The sequence below is a fragment of the Drosophila yakuba genome, chromosome X (genome assembly GCF_016746365.2).
Source record: "Drosophila yakuba strain Tai18E2 chromosome X, Prin_Dyak_Tai18E2_2.1, whole genome shotgun sequence".
NCBI classification, from domain to species: Eukaryota; Metazoa; Arthropoda; class Insecta; order Diptera; family Drosophilidae; genus Drosophila; species Drosophila yakuba.
This window is the reverse complement of record NC_052526.2, coordinates 10037768-10052555: the sequence shown is the minus strand read 5'-3', so window position 1 is coordinate 10052555 and position 14788 is coordinate 10037768. Positions and strand designations below refer to the sequence as shown.

General features: G+C 34.5%; 1 protein-coding gene across 1 annotated transcript; it reads right to left on the bottom strand.

Moving 5' to 3' along the window:
• On the bottom strand, positions 1-887 carry LOC6524851. The gene has a single exon (XM_002100655.3). The coding sequence runs from the start codon at positions 821-823 to the stop codon at positions 77-79; it is 747 nt and encodes a 248-aa protein (XP_002100691.2). The 5' UTR covers positions 824-887; the 3' UTR covers positions 1-76.
• Positions 888-14788: the final 13901 nt, after the last annotated feature.

The window sequence follows — 14788 nt, the reverse complement described above, 5'->3', positions numbered from 1 at the left end:
TATAGAATATATCAGTTTCGTGGCAGTGACAACGCAAGGAACTTCAATGGCATGGAAACCACAAGAGTTTCCTCAATCAAGTCAGCAGCTTCTTCTCCGCGATGAGCAGCTCGCGCAGCACACGGCGTGTCCACATGCGAAAGCGCTCCTTGGAGCGATTGCTCAGGCATCGGAGCATGGGCACCAAGCCCACCAGGAAGTTGTGATTTGATTCGTTGGATTCGCCATACATGGATGGCGGTGGCGCTGGATAAACGGGCAGGGGTGCCCTACCTAGTGTCAGTATGAGATCCAGGTTGGTGTTCCACAGCCACTTGTCGGTGCCCAGCAGTCTGGCCGCCTCCTCGTCCATATCCACGCCCACTGTCGGCTGCTCCTTCACCACGAAGAGCCGCTCCTCCGCCTCGAACTCGATGCCACCATCGGCGAAGAACGATGTGTAATAGGACTCCGTTTGGACGTTGGACTGTGGATGCTGTGCTTCTCGCTGGGGTTTCTTCACACGGCCACTTCGAAGCCTACGCGTTGGAGTCCTGGGTTTGGGTGGCAGGAAAACGTCGCGCATGAACTCCATGTCCAAGGAGGGACGCCAGCGCCAGGCATCGCCACGTTGCACCTCGACGCGGTAGTTGCTCCGCAGACTCTTCCAGCGCCGCTTGCACTCGTCCATGTTCAAGCCCATCGCCTGGGACACCTCCGCCCAGTCGGTGAGGATGTCCGGCCGGCGCTGGGCGTAGTTGATGCGGGTGTCCCAGATCGATGGACGCACTGCGATCTCGCGAAGCAGCTTGCTTCTCTCCAGTTCCGTGGTCATCGTAGTCATCACATGCAAGAGTTTAGAAAACCAAGAAGAATCTCAACTAGTTCGATAACATCTGCATGGCCAATTCTACAGTTTGGGGGCCATTGAACTTTTGGAGAGTGGCATTTCGTTGGCTTATCGATAACTGCTTGTGCAAAGCTGCACTTAACAATCGATTTGGAATTCAGTGCTGCCAATGACTCAAAGAAGCACATTTGAATTCGCAACTATAAATTGCAAATTTTGTATTTTTGTTATCTAAAAATTAATTAAAGTAAAACAAATTGTCCAAACAGGAAAACTCCCCATTAAAATAATATACCCCTTAACTGCTTTCTAATCAGTATATCCCTTGATCTCATGTATATCCCTTGATCTCATGCAGTGTCCTTAATCCTAGAAAACCCTAAAGATGTCCTTTGTCTGGGGCTGCACACAATGTTTGTCCACAAAAGGTGGATCGTAAAAATGCGTAAAAAGTTTCGAATTATATGTGTTATATCTCTTATATGTGCTTAATGAATTGTTTGTAGCCCAAATCCGTGTCGTAAAACACTGGAAATTTGTTGGGCCGAACGGGCAGCGAATAAAAGTGCAGTTAAAGTGCAGTAAAAGTGCACTAAAAGTGCAGTAAAAGTGCAATAAAAGTCGCCGATCAATTGTTTTGCCTTCGACTTCAGGGATTTATCATTCAGCATTTACGAGCGGGCTGGCAATTTTAATGATCGCGCACTTCATTCGTCGCCGTCGAGACTTTATCAAATTGCCATTAGCATTGAAATTGGGAATCCTGAATCGAGAATCGTGAATCGGGAATAGGAATAGCAATAGCAATTCGAGTCCTTCGGGGCGTGTGGCAGCGGAAGAGAAAGGACTATTGTGATTAGCCCGTGTTTGGCGACAGGATCGCATCCTGGCGGAGTCATAAAACTGCACCTTGGCATCGCGGCAGCTGATGATGCGGGCCCCTTTCCCCCGCCTCCCAACTTTCCGTGTAATTTCCCATGTCATTGTCATTGTGCAGTCACTGGATGTCCCAGTGTGCGAAATCCCAATCCCAATCCCCATCCACATCCACATCGCCATCACCACCGCCGATCACGAGTTATGTGGCAATATTGGAAATTAGCGTGTGCGACGGCGGAATTAGCCGCTGAATTATGCTGGTTGGCGGTTCTGGGATGCAAATAGAATGTCCTGCGATCATTTAACCTGCCTGGCTGCAAACAATGTGGGTACACTGCCCGAAACATAGGCCACATATGTGCAAGTGCGTTTTAGAAACTTCCAATGAATAATGATTAAATTTCTTTTTACCTAGCTTGAAATATTGTATCTACCGCCTTGTTTGAAAATGCTACAGAAGGATGTTCAAAATGAGATTTCTTACATTAAGCTGCCTGTTTTTCGAGCAGTGTAAACGCTTTCTGATCGAGTCTAGTTCTTTTTGGGTCTCTTATCCTGTGAACAGCGACTGCGTTGTCCTCTTGGCCCGTGGCACCTGTCTTCATTAGTTGGCCGTCATTTCCCCGACTCACTGTTCACTCGATAAGCAATCAATAGGGAGCGAGAGAGACGACTGCATGGTGGCAGAAAGAGATGGACGGCGGCGGATGGAGGCAGCCACAGGTGCAAGTGCTTGCTCCAATTTGCAGGGCGGTCTGCTCACTCGACGACTCCAATCGGCTTTTGCATATTGATGAGGCCCAATTTATGGCTCCCAAACTCACCTGCCAAACGATATGTTGAAGAAAACCAAGTGGCACGCGGCACGTGGAACGTGGAAAGTTGAAAGTTGAACGGCGTAGATGGCCACATGCCGGGCAAAACGAATCGGAAATGGAAAAGCGGAAAACAGGAAAGGGGAAAAATGCGAGGGAAATGCTTTCTCGATAATGAACAGGTAGTCTCCGGTGATTTCCATTAGCTGGCTAAGACAAAGGAGCACATAGTTGGTAAGTTTTATTACCCAACAATTGTGGATTTGTCTTAACCCATAAACCATTTAGCAATAGCTATGTTTTCAAGGTATTTTATATTGAATGCAATCTAAGTGTTCTTCAGCATTCTCATAAAAAACACACCTAGTTGAGTTGGTTGCCATTTGGGCAAACCTTCTAACGAGGTTACATCATCTCCCCATTTGTTATCCTGGAAGGATAACCACCCCCTTGCTCCGAATTCTCCAGCTCTAGCTGCTCGGCTCTCCTGTCCCAACTGCTGTTTCTCAGTTCTCATTTCTCAGTTCTCATTTCTCAGTTCTTACTTCTCATTTCTCAGTTTTTACTTCTCAGTTCTCATTTATCAGTTCTCATTCCGCAGTTCTGGTTCCAAGTCCGCCGCATACCTGACTCGACTTTTAATCCTGGCGCAGGATTCCTTCACTGTCCTGTGTCGAATGCGAACCAGTTTTCCGCTTCGCTGCAACTGACGCATAAATTGCGGCACTTTCCCGACCCATTTGCCGACTAAACAGGACCAAACAGGACGAGTCAGGACTGTCGGCTATGCACCTAGAAAAATAAAGGAACTATTTATATTGCATATGCAATACGATAAGTTTTAGCTTGCTACATTCTATTATAATACCAGATTCAAGATATGTGCATTTCATATTTCTTATAAGCAAAATTAAACGATAATCCTTTCACTAAAAATACTTCTTATAAAACTTATAGTTGTATTAATCGCAGAAACACGATTTTCGGCAAACATTCAAAAATTGGAAAAAATTTTTTTAAAATTCAGGTTTCATTTTTGAACACAGTTCGATTTTAAATTTAATTACGAACTCAACGAGGTATAACATTCCATGATTGGACCAATATTTCGAAAGTTATGATCAAAATACTGATTTTATAGGCGCAGAAACACGATTTTCGGCAAACATTCAAAAATCATGGTCAAAAATTGGAAAAAAAATTTTTTTTAATTAAGGTTTCATTTTTGAACACAGTTCGATTTTAAATTTAATTACGAACTCAACGAGGTATAACATTCCATGATTGGACCAATATTTCGAAAGTTATGATCAAAATACTGATTTTATAGGCGCAGAAACACGATTTTCGGCAAACATTCAAAAATCATAGTCAAAAATTGGAAAAAAAAATTTTTTAAAATTCAGGTTTCATTTTTGAACACAGTTCGATTTTAAATTTAATTACGAACTCAACGAGGTATAACATTCCATGATTGGACCAATATTTCGAAAGTTATGATCAAAATACTGATTTTATAGGCGCAGAAACACGATTTTCGGCAAACATTCAAAAATCATGGTCAAAAATTGGAAAAAAAATTTTTTTTTAATTCTACTTTTATTTTTGAACACAGTTCGATTTTAAATTTAATTACGAACTCAACGAGGTATAACATTCCATGATTGGACCAATATTTCGAAAGTTATGATCAAAATACTGATTTTATAGGCGCAGAAACACGATTTTCGGCAAACATTCAAAAATCATGGTCAAAAATTGGAAAAAAAATTTTTTTTTAATTCTACTTTTATTTTTGAACACAGTTCGATTTTAAATTTAATTACGAACTCAACGAGGTATAACATTCCATGATTGGACCAATATTTCGAAAGTTATGATCAAAATACTGATTTTATAGGCGCAGAAACACGATTTTCGGCAAACATTCAAAAATCCTGGTCAAAAATTGGAAAAAAAATTTTTTAAAATTCAGGTTTCATTTTTGAACATAGTTCGATTTTAAATTTAATTACGAACTCAGCGAGGTATGACATTCCATGATTGGACCAATATTTCGAAAGTTATGATCAAAATACTGATTTTATAGGCGCAGAAACACGATTTTCGGCAAACATTCAAAAATCCTGGTCAAAAATTGGGAAAAATTTTTTTTTAAATTCAGGTTTCATTTTTGAACACAGTTCGATTTTAAATCTAATTACGAACTCAACGAGGTATAACATTCCATGATTGGACCAATATTTCGAAAGTTATGATCAAAATACTGATTTTATAGGCGCAGAAACACGATTTTCGGCAAACATTCAAAAATCCTGGTCAAAAATTGGAAAAAAAATTTTTTTAAATTCAGGTTTCATTTTTGAACATAGTTCGATTTTAAATTTAATTACGAACTCAGCGAGGTATGACATTCCATGATTGGACCAATATTTCGAAAGTTATGATCAAAATACTGATTTTATAGGCGCAGAAACACGATTTTCGGCAAACATTCAAAAATCCTGGTCAAAAATTGGGAAAAAATTTTTTTAAAATTCAGGTTTCATTTTTGAACACAGTTCGATTTTAAATCTAATTACGAACTCAACGAGGTATAACATTCCATGATTGGACCAATATTTCGAAAGTTATGATCAAAATACTGATTTTATAGGCGCAGAAACACGATTTTCGGCAAACATTCAAAAATCCTGGTCAAAAATTGGAAAAAAAATTTTTTAAAATTCAGGTTTCATTTTTGAACATAGTTCGATTTTAAATTTAATTACGAACTCAGCGAGGTATGACCAATATTTCGAAAGTTATGATCAAAATACTGATTTTATAGGCGCAGAAACACGATTTTCGGCAAACATTCAAAAATCATGGTCAAAAATTGGAAAGAAAATTTTTTAAAACTCAGGTTTCATTTTTGAACACAGTTCGATTTTAAATTTAATTACGAACTCAACGAGGTATAACATTCCATGATTGGACCAATATTTCGAAAGTTATGATCAAAATACTGATTTTATAGGCGCAGAAACACGATTTTCGGCAAACATTCAAAAATCATGGTCAAAAATTGGAAAAAATTTTTTTTTAAATGCTACTTTTATTTTTGAACACAGTTCGATTTTAAATTTAATTACGAACTCAACGAGGTATAACATTCCATGATTGGACCAATATTTCGAAAGTTATGATCAAAATACTGATTATATAGGCGCAGAAACACGATTTTCGGCAAACATTCAAAAATCATGGTCAAAAATTGGAAAAAAAATTTTTTTAAACTCAGGTTTCATTTTTGAACACAGTTCGATTTTAAATTTAATTACGAATTCAACGAGGTATAACATTCCATGATTGGACCAATATTTCGAAAGTTATGATCAAAATACTGATTTTATGGGCGCAGAAACACGATTTTCGGCAAACATTCAAAAATCATGGTCAAAAATTGGAAAAAAATTTTTTTTAAATGCTACTTTTATTTTTGAACACAGTTCGATTTTAAATTTAATTACGAACTCAACGAGGTATAACATTCCATGATTGGACCAATATTTCGAAAGTTATGATCAAAATACTGATTTTATGGGCGCAGAAACACGATTTTCGGCAAACATTCAAAAATCATGGTCAAAAATTGGAAAAAATTTTTTTTTAAATGCTACTTTTATTTTTGAACACAGTTCGATTTTAAATTTAATTACGAACTCAACGAGGTATAACATTCCATGATTGGACCAATATTTCGAAAGTTATGATCAAAATACTGATTTTATAGGCGCAGAAACACGATTTTCGGCAAACATTCAAAAATCATGGTCAAAAATTGGAAAAAAAATTTTTTTAAACTCAGGTTTCATTTTTGAACACAGTTCGATTTTAAATTTAATTACGAACTCAACGAGGTATAACATTCCATGATTGGACCAATATTTCGAAAGTTATGATCAAAATACTGATTTTATGGGCGCAGAAACACGATTTTCGGCAAACATTCAAAAATCATGGTCAAAAATTGGAAAAAAATTTTTTTTAAATGCTACTTTTATTTTTGAACACAGTTCGATTTTAAATTTAATTACGAACTCAACGAGGTATAACATTCCATGATTGGACCAATATTTCGAAAGTTATGATCAAAATACTGATTTTATAGGCGCAGAAACACGATTTTCGGCAAACATTCAAAAATCATGGTCAAAAATTGGAAAAAAAATTTTTTTAAATGCTACTTTTATTTTTGAACACAGTTCGATTTTAAATTTAATTACGAACTCAACGAGGTATAACATTCCATGATTGGACCAATATTTCGAAAGTTATGATCAAAATACTGATTTTATAGGCGCAGAAACACGATTTTCGGCAAACATTCAAAAATCCTGGTCAAAAATTGGAAAAATTTTTTTTTAAATTCAGGTTTCATTTTTGAACACAGTTCGATTTTAAATTTAATTACGAACTCAACGAGGTATAACATTCCATGATTGGACCAATATTTCGAAAGTTATGATCAAAATACTGATTTTATAGGCGCAGAAACACGATTTTCGGCAAACATTCAAAAATCCTGGTCAAAAAGTGGAAAAATTTTTTTTTAAAATTCAGGTTTCATTTTTGAACACAGTTCGATTTTAAATTTAATTACGAACTCAACGAGGTATGACATTCCATTATTGGACCAATATTTCGAAAGTTATGATAAAAATACTGATTTTATAGGCGCAGAAACACGATTTTCGGCAAACATTCAAAAATCCTGGTCAAAAATTGGAAAAAAAATTTTTAAAATTCAGGTTTCATTTTTGAACACAGTTCGATTTTAAATTTAATTACGAACTCAACGAGGTATGACATTCCATGATTGGACCAATATTTCGAAAGTTATGATCAAAATACTGATTTTATAGGCGCAGAAACACGATTTTCGGCAAACATTCAAAAATCATGGTCAAAAATTGGAAAATTTTTTTTTTAAATTCAGGTTTTATTTTTGAACACTGTTCGATTTTAAATTTAATTACGAACTCAACGAGGTATGACATTCAATGAGTGGACCAATATTTCGAAAGTTATGATCAAAATACTGATTTTATAGGCGCAGAAACACGATTTTCAGCAAACATTCAAAAATCCTGGTCAAAAATTGGAAAAAAAAATTTTTTAAATTCAGGTTTCATTTTTGAACACTGTTCGATTTTAAATTTAATTACGAACTCAACGAGGTATGACATTCAATGAGTGGACCAATATTTCGAAAGTTATGATCAAAATACTGATTTTATAGGCGCAGAAACACGATTTTCGGCAAACATTCAAAAATCATGGTCAAAAATTGGAAAAAAAATTTTTTTAAATGCTACTTTTATTTTTAAACACAGTTCGATTTTAAATTTAATTACGAACTCAACGAGGTAACCCATTCCATGATTGGACCAATATTTCGAAAGTTATGATCAAAATACTGATTTTATAGGCGCAGAAACACGATTTTCGGCAAACATTCAAAAATCATGGTCAAAAATTGGAAAATTTTTTTTTTTTAATTCAGGTTTTATTTTTGAACACAGTTCGATTTTAAATTTAATTACGAACTCAACGAGGTATGACATTCAATGAGTGGACCAATATTTCAAAATACTGATTTTATAGGCGCAGAAACACGATTTTCGGAAAACATTCAAAAATCATGGTCAAAAATTGGAAAGAAAATTTTTTAAAACTCAGGTTTCATTTTTGAACACAGTTCGATTTTAAATTTAATTACGAACTCAACGAGGTATAACATTCCATGATTGGACCAATATTTCGAAAGTTATGATCAAAATACTGATTTTATGGGCGCAGAAACACGATTTTCGGCAAACATTCAAAAATCATGGTCAAAAATTGGAAAAAAATTTTTTTAAAATTCAGGTTTCATTTTTGAACACAGTTCGATTTTAAATCTAATTACGAACTCAACGAGGTATAACATTCCATGATTGGACCAATATTTCGAAAGTTATGATCAAAATACTGATTTTATAGGCGCAGAAACACGATTTTCGGCAAACATTCAAAAATCCTGGTCAAAAATTGGAAAAAAAATTTTTTAAAATTCAGGTTTCATTTTTGAACATAGTTCGATTTTAAATTTAATTACGAACTCAGCGAGGTATGACATTCCATGATTGGACCAATATTTCGAAAGTTATGATCAAAATACTGATTTTATAGGCGCAGAAACACGATTTTCGGCAAAAATTCAAAAATCATGGTCAAAAATTGGAAAGAAAATTTTTTAAAACTCAGGTTTCATTTTTGAACACAGTTCGATTTTAAATTTAATTACGAACTCAACGAGGTATAACATTCCATGATTGGACCAATATTTCGAAAGTTATGATCAAAATACTGATTTTATGGGCGCAGAAACACGATTTTCGGCAAACATTCAAAAATCATGGTCAAAAATTGGAAAAAAAATTTTTTTAAATGCTACTTTTATTTTTGAACACAGTTCGATTTTTAATTTAATTACGAACTCAACGAGGTATAACATTCCATGATTGGACCAATATTTCGAAAGTTATGATCAAAATACTGATTTTATAGGCGCAGAAACACGATTTTCGGCAAACATTCAAAAATCATGGTCAAAAATTGGAAAAAAAATTTTTTTAAATGCTACTTTTATTTTTGAACACAGTTCGATTTTAAATTTAATTACGAACTCAACGAGGTATAACATTCCATGATTGGACCAATATTTCGAAAGTTATGATCAAAATACTGATTTTATAGGCGCAGAAACACGATTTTCGGCAAACATTCAAAAATCCTGGTCAAAAATTGGAAAAAAAAATTTTTAAAATTCAGGTTTCATTTTTGAACACAGTTCGATTTTAAATTTAATTACGAACTCAACGAGGTATGACATTCCATGATTGGACCAATATTTCGAAAGTTATGATCAAAATACTGATTTTATAGGCGCAGAAACACGATTTTCGGCAAACATTCAAAAATCATGGTCAAAAATTGGAAAAAAAAATTTTTTAAATTCAGGTTTCATTTTTGAACACAGTTCGATTTTAAATCTAATTACGAACTCAACGAGGTATAACATTCCATGATTGGACCAATATTTCGAAAGTTATGATCAAAATACTGATTTTATAGGCGCAGAAACACGATTTTCGGCAAACATTCAAAAATCCTGGTCAAAAATTGGAAAAAAAATTTTTTAAAATTCAGGTTTCATTTTTGAACATAGTTCGATTTTAAATTTAATTACGAACTCAACGAGGTATAACATTCCATGATTGGACCAATATTTCGAAAGTTATGATCAAAATACTGATTTTATAGGCGCAGAAACACGATTTTCGGCAAACATTCAAAAATCCTGGTCAAAAATTGGAAAAAATTTTTTTTTTAATTCAGGTTTCATTTTTGAACACAGTTCGATTTTAAATTTAATTACGAACTCAACGAGGTATAACATTCCATGATTGGACCAATATTTCGAAAGTTATGATCAAAATACTGATTTTATAGGCGCAGAAACACGATTTTCGGCAAACATTCAAAAATCCTAGTCAAAAATTGGGAAAAAATTTTTTTAAAATTCAGGTTTCATTTTTGAACACAGTTCGATTTTAAATCTAATTACGAACTCAACGAGGTATAACATTCCATGATTGGACCAATATTTCGAAAGTTATGATCAAAATACTGATTTTATAGGCGCAGAAACACGATTTTCGGCAAACATTCAAAAATCCTGGTCAAAAATTGGAAAAAAAATTTTTTAAAATTCAGGTTTCATTTTTGAACATAGTTCGATTTTAAATTTAATTACGAACTCAACGAGGTATAACATTCCATGATTGGACCAATATTTCGAAAGTTATGATCAAAATACTGATTTTATAGGCGCAGAAACACGATTTTCGGCAAACATTCAAAAATCCTGGTCAAAAATTGGAAAAAATTTTTTTTTAATTCAGGTTTCATTTTTGAACACAGTTCGATTTTAAATTTAATTACGAACTCAACGAGGTATAACATTCCATGATTGGACCAATATTTCGAAAGTTATGATCAAAATACTGATTTTATAGGCGCAGAAACACGATTTTCGGCAAACATTCAAAAATCATGGTCAAAAATTGGAAAAAAAATTTTTTTAAATGCTACTTTTATTTTTGAACACAGTTCGATTTTTAATTTAATTACGAACTCAACGAGGTATAACATTCCATGATTGGACCAATATTTCGAAAGTTATGATCAAAATACTGATTTTATAGGCGCAGAAACACGATTTTCGGCAAACATTCAAAAATCATGGTCAAAAATTGGAAAAAAAATTTTTTTAAATGCTACTTTTATTTTTGAACACAGTTCGATTTTAAATTTAATTACGAACTCAACGAGGTATAACATTCCATGATTGGACCAATATTTCGAGAGTTATGATCAAAATACTGATTTTATAGGCGCAGAAACACGATTTTCGGCAAACATTCAAAAATCCTGGTCAAAAATTGGAAAAAAAAATTTTTAAAATTCAGGTTTCATTTTTGAACACAGTTCGATTTTAAATTTAATTACGAACTCAACGAGGTATGACATTCCATGATTGGACCAATATTTCGAAAGTTATGATCAAAATACTGATTTTATAGGCGCAGAAACACGATTTTCGGCAAACATTCAAAAATCATGGTCAAAAATTGGAAAAAAAAATTTTTTAAATTCAGGTTTCATTTTTGAACACAGTTCGATTTTAAATCTAATTACGAACTCAACGAGGTATAACATTCCATGATTGGACCAATATTTCGAAAGTTATGATCAAAATACTGATTTTATAGGCGCAGAAACACGATTTTCGGCAAACATTCAAAAATCCTGGTCAAAAATTGGAAAAAAAATTTTTTAAAATTCAGGTTTCATTTTTGAACATAGTTCGATTTTAAATTTAATTACGAACTCAACGAGGTATAACATTCCATGATTGGACCAATATTTCGAAAGTTATGATCAAAATACTGATTTTATAGGCGCAGAAACACGATTTTCGGCAAACATTCAAAAATCCTGGTCAAAAATTGGAAAAAATTTTTTTTTTAATTCAGGTTTCATTTTTGAACACAGTTCGATTTTAAATTTAATTACGAACTCAACGAGGTATAACATTCCATGATTGGACCAATATTTCGAAAGTTATGATCAAAATACTGATTTTATAGGCGCAGAAACACGATTTTCGGCAAACATTCAAAAATCCTGGTCAAAAATTGGAAAAAAAAATTTTTAAAATTCAGGTTTCATTTTTGAACACAGTTCGATTTTAAATTTAATTACGAACTCAACGAGGTATGACATTCCATGATTGGACCAATATTTCGAAAGTTATGATCAAAATACTGATTTTATAGGCGCAGAAACACGATTTTCGGCAAACAGTCAAAAATCATGGTCAAAAATTGGAAAAAAAAATTTTTTAAATTCAGGTTTCATTTTTGAACACAGTTCGATTTTAAATCTAATTACGAACTCAACGAGGTATAACATTCCATGATTGGACCAATATTTCGAAAGTTATGATCAAAATACTGATTTTATAGGCGCAGAAACACGATTTTCGGCAAACATTCAAAAATCATGGTCAAAAATTGGAAAAAAAATTTTTTAAAATTCAGGTTTCATTTTTGAACATAGTTCGATTTTAAATTTAATTACGAACTCAGCGAGGTATGACATTCCATGATTGGACCAATATTTCGAAAGTTATGATCAAAATACTGATTTTATAGGCGCAGAAACACGATTTTCGGCAAACATTCAAAAATCATGGTCAAAAATTGGAAAGAAAATTTTTTAAAACTCAGGTTTCATTTTTGAACACAGTTCGATTTTAAATTTAATTACGAACTCAACGAGGTATAACATTCCATGATTGGACCAATATTTCGAAAGTTATGATCAAAATACTGATTTTATGGGCGCAGAAACACGATTTTCGGCAAACATTCAAAAATCATGGTCAAAAATTGGAAAAAAAATTTTTTTAAATGCTACTTTTATTTTTGAACACAGTTCGATTTTTAATTTAATTACGAACTCAACGAGGTATAACATTCCATGATTGGACCAATATTTCGAAAGTTATGATCAAAATACTGATTTTATAGGCGCAGAAACACGATTTTCGGCAAACATTCAAAAATCATGGTCAAAAATTGGAAAAAAAATTTTTTTAAATGCTACTTTTATTTTTGAACACAGTTCGATTTTAAATTTAATTACGAACTCAACGAGGTATAACATTCCATGATTGGACCAATATTTCGAAAGTTATGATCAAAATACTGATTTTATAGGCGCAGAAACACGATTTTCGGCAAACATTCAAAAATCCTGGTCAAAAATTGGAAAAATTTTTTTTTTAAATTCAGGTTTCATTTTTGAACACAGTTCGATTTTAAATTTAATTACGAACTCAACGAGGTATAACATTCCATGATTGGACCAATATTTCGAAAGTTATGATCAAAATACTGATTTTATAGGCGCAGAAACACGATTTTCGGCAAACATTCAAAAATCCTGGTCAAAAATTGGAAAAAAAAATTTTTAAAATTCAGGTTTCATTTTTGAACACAGTTCGATTTTAAATTTAATTACGAACTCAACGAGGTATGACATTCCATGATTGGACCAATATTTCGAAAGTTATGATCAAAATACTGATTTTATAGGCGCAGAAACACGATTTTCGGCAAACATTCAAAAATCATGGTCAAAAATTGGAAAAAAAAATTTTTTAAATTCAGGTTTCATTTTTGAACACAGTTCGATTTTAAATTTAATTACGAACTCAACGAGGTATAACATTCCATGATTGGACCAATATTTCGAAAGTTATGATCAAAATACTGATTTTATAGGCGCAGAAACACGATTTTCGGCAAACATTCAGAAATGCATTTTTGAACACAGTTCGATTTTAAATTTAATTACGAACTCAGCGAGGTGTGACATTCCATGTTCAGTATATTCAGCCTTTTTCTCGCTGTGTATGCTTTCCAGTTGGCTTTTCCTTAGTTCAACATTCCAGCTTTCTTATTCAAATTGTTTGAACTGGCAATGCGGCACGGTGATTTTTCATTTCCTCGCTCGAGAAATAGGGTTCCTCTTTTCTTTTGGGTAAGGGATCGTAAAGTAGAAGATCGACTCCATCGATGCCGGAAAACTGGGCATTTCCATGAACGTATAGCACCTGTTTTCCCCGTTGCCCGCGATTTTTCCCGTAGCAGCCGAAGAAGCAGAAGGAGCAGCAGGTGCCAATCGAATTTTCCCTCCAGCGAAGATGACATTTACATATTGCTATCCTTTCCGTGGCTCCAGGATCCCTAGTCCTGTGCCCATTTTGATCCTGTTCCGATCCTCGCCTGACAATGCTAAGTGGAGTTACTCCGCCTCCTCATCCTTTTCCTCCAACTCCTCCTGTCGTCATCGACCCTCATCAAATGAGTCGATTTTATGTGTCCTTTCCAATTCTTCACGCTGCATTTTCCGCTGCTGCTGCGGCGGCTGCTGTTCTGCTGACCAGCGGAAAAACTGAGGCAAGGGTTGGGAAATGTCCGAGTTTTCGCCCCTTCATTTCCACATCCTCAAGACATTTTTTATTGGCACGCGCTTTTGGTCAGTTGGTCAGTTGGTCAGCGATTGTTTTTCCACCCTTTGACAGCTGTGTTGTGACAACGCAAAATGGAAAACAGACAATGGGAAATGGGAAAAGCAAACTGAATGGAAATGGATGCATGCAATATGAGCCATTGGACAATTGAGAGCAAACCGCGTTGTGACAGCTCGCGAACGCCCAAAAGTATTACAAAACCTGTTGATTGCTCATTTGAATTGGAGAAAGGGAAAATGTCTAGAGGAAAAGTGAGAAAAGCACTGTAATTAAACACGATGCACTATTTTCTAGTAGATAAACAGTGTAGTTACTTGTAGAGTGGAAGGATATACTAAACGCGTTGAAAAGAAGCGTTTCTGAACCTACAAAGTGTATGAATCTAGTTATGGTTCTGTAACGGGTATCTGGGGTATCTGATAGTCGCTTTCCACGACTTCTCTCGTTCTTGACTTCTTAGCAGCTGCTGGCAATCCCAAAACTGCGCTCCAGAGATACAACTTCCCTCCAAAACTGGCGATGCCCATTTCCGCTGTACGGGCAATTAGTTAATTAGGCGCAACTTCAAGTGTC

Coding starts and splice junctions, on each gene's coding strand:
- LOC6524851 (XM_002100655.3), bottom strand. CDS start 823: ATGACTACGATGACCACGGAACTGGAGAGAAGCAAGCTGCTTCGCGAG.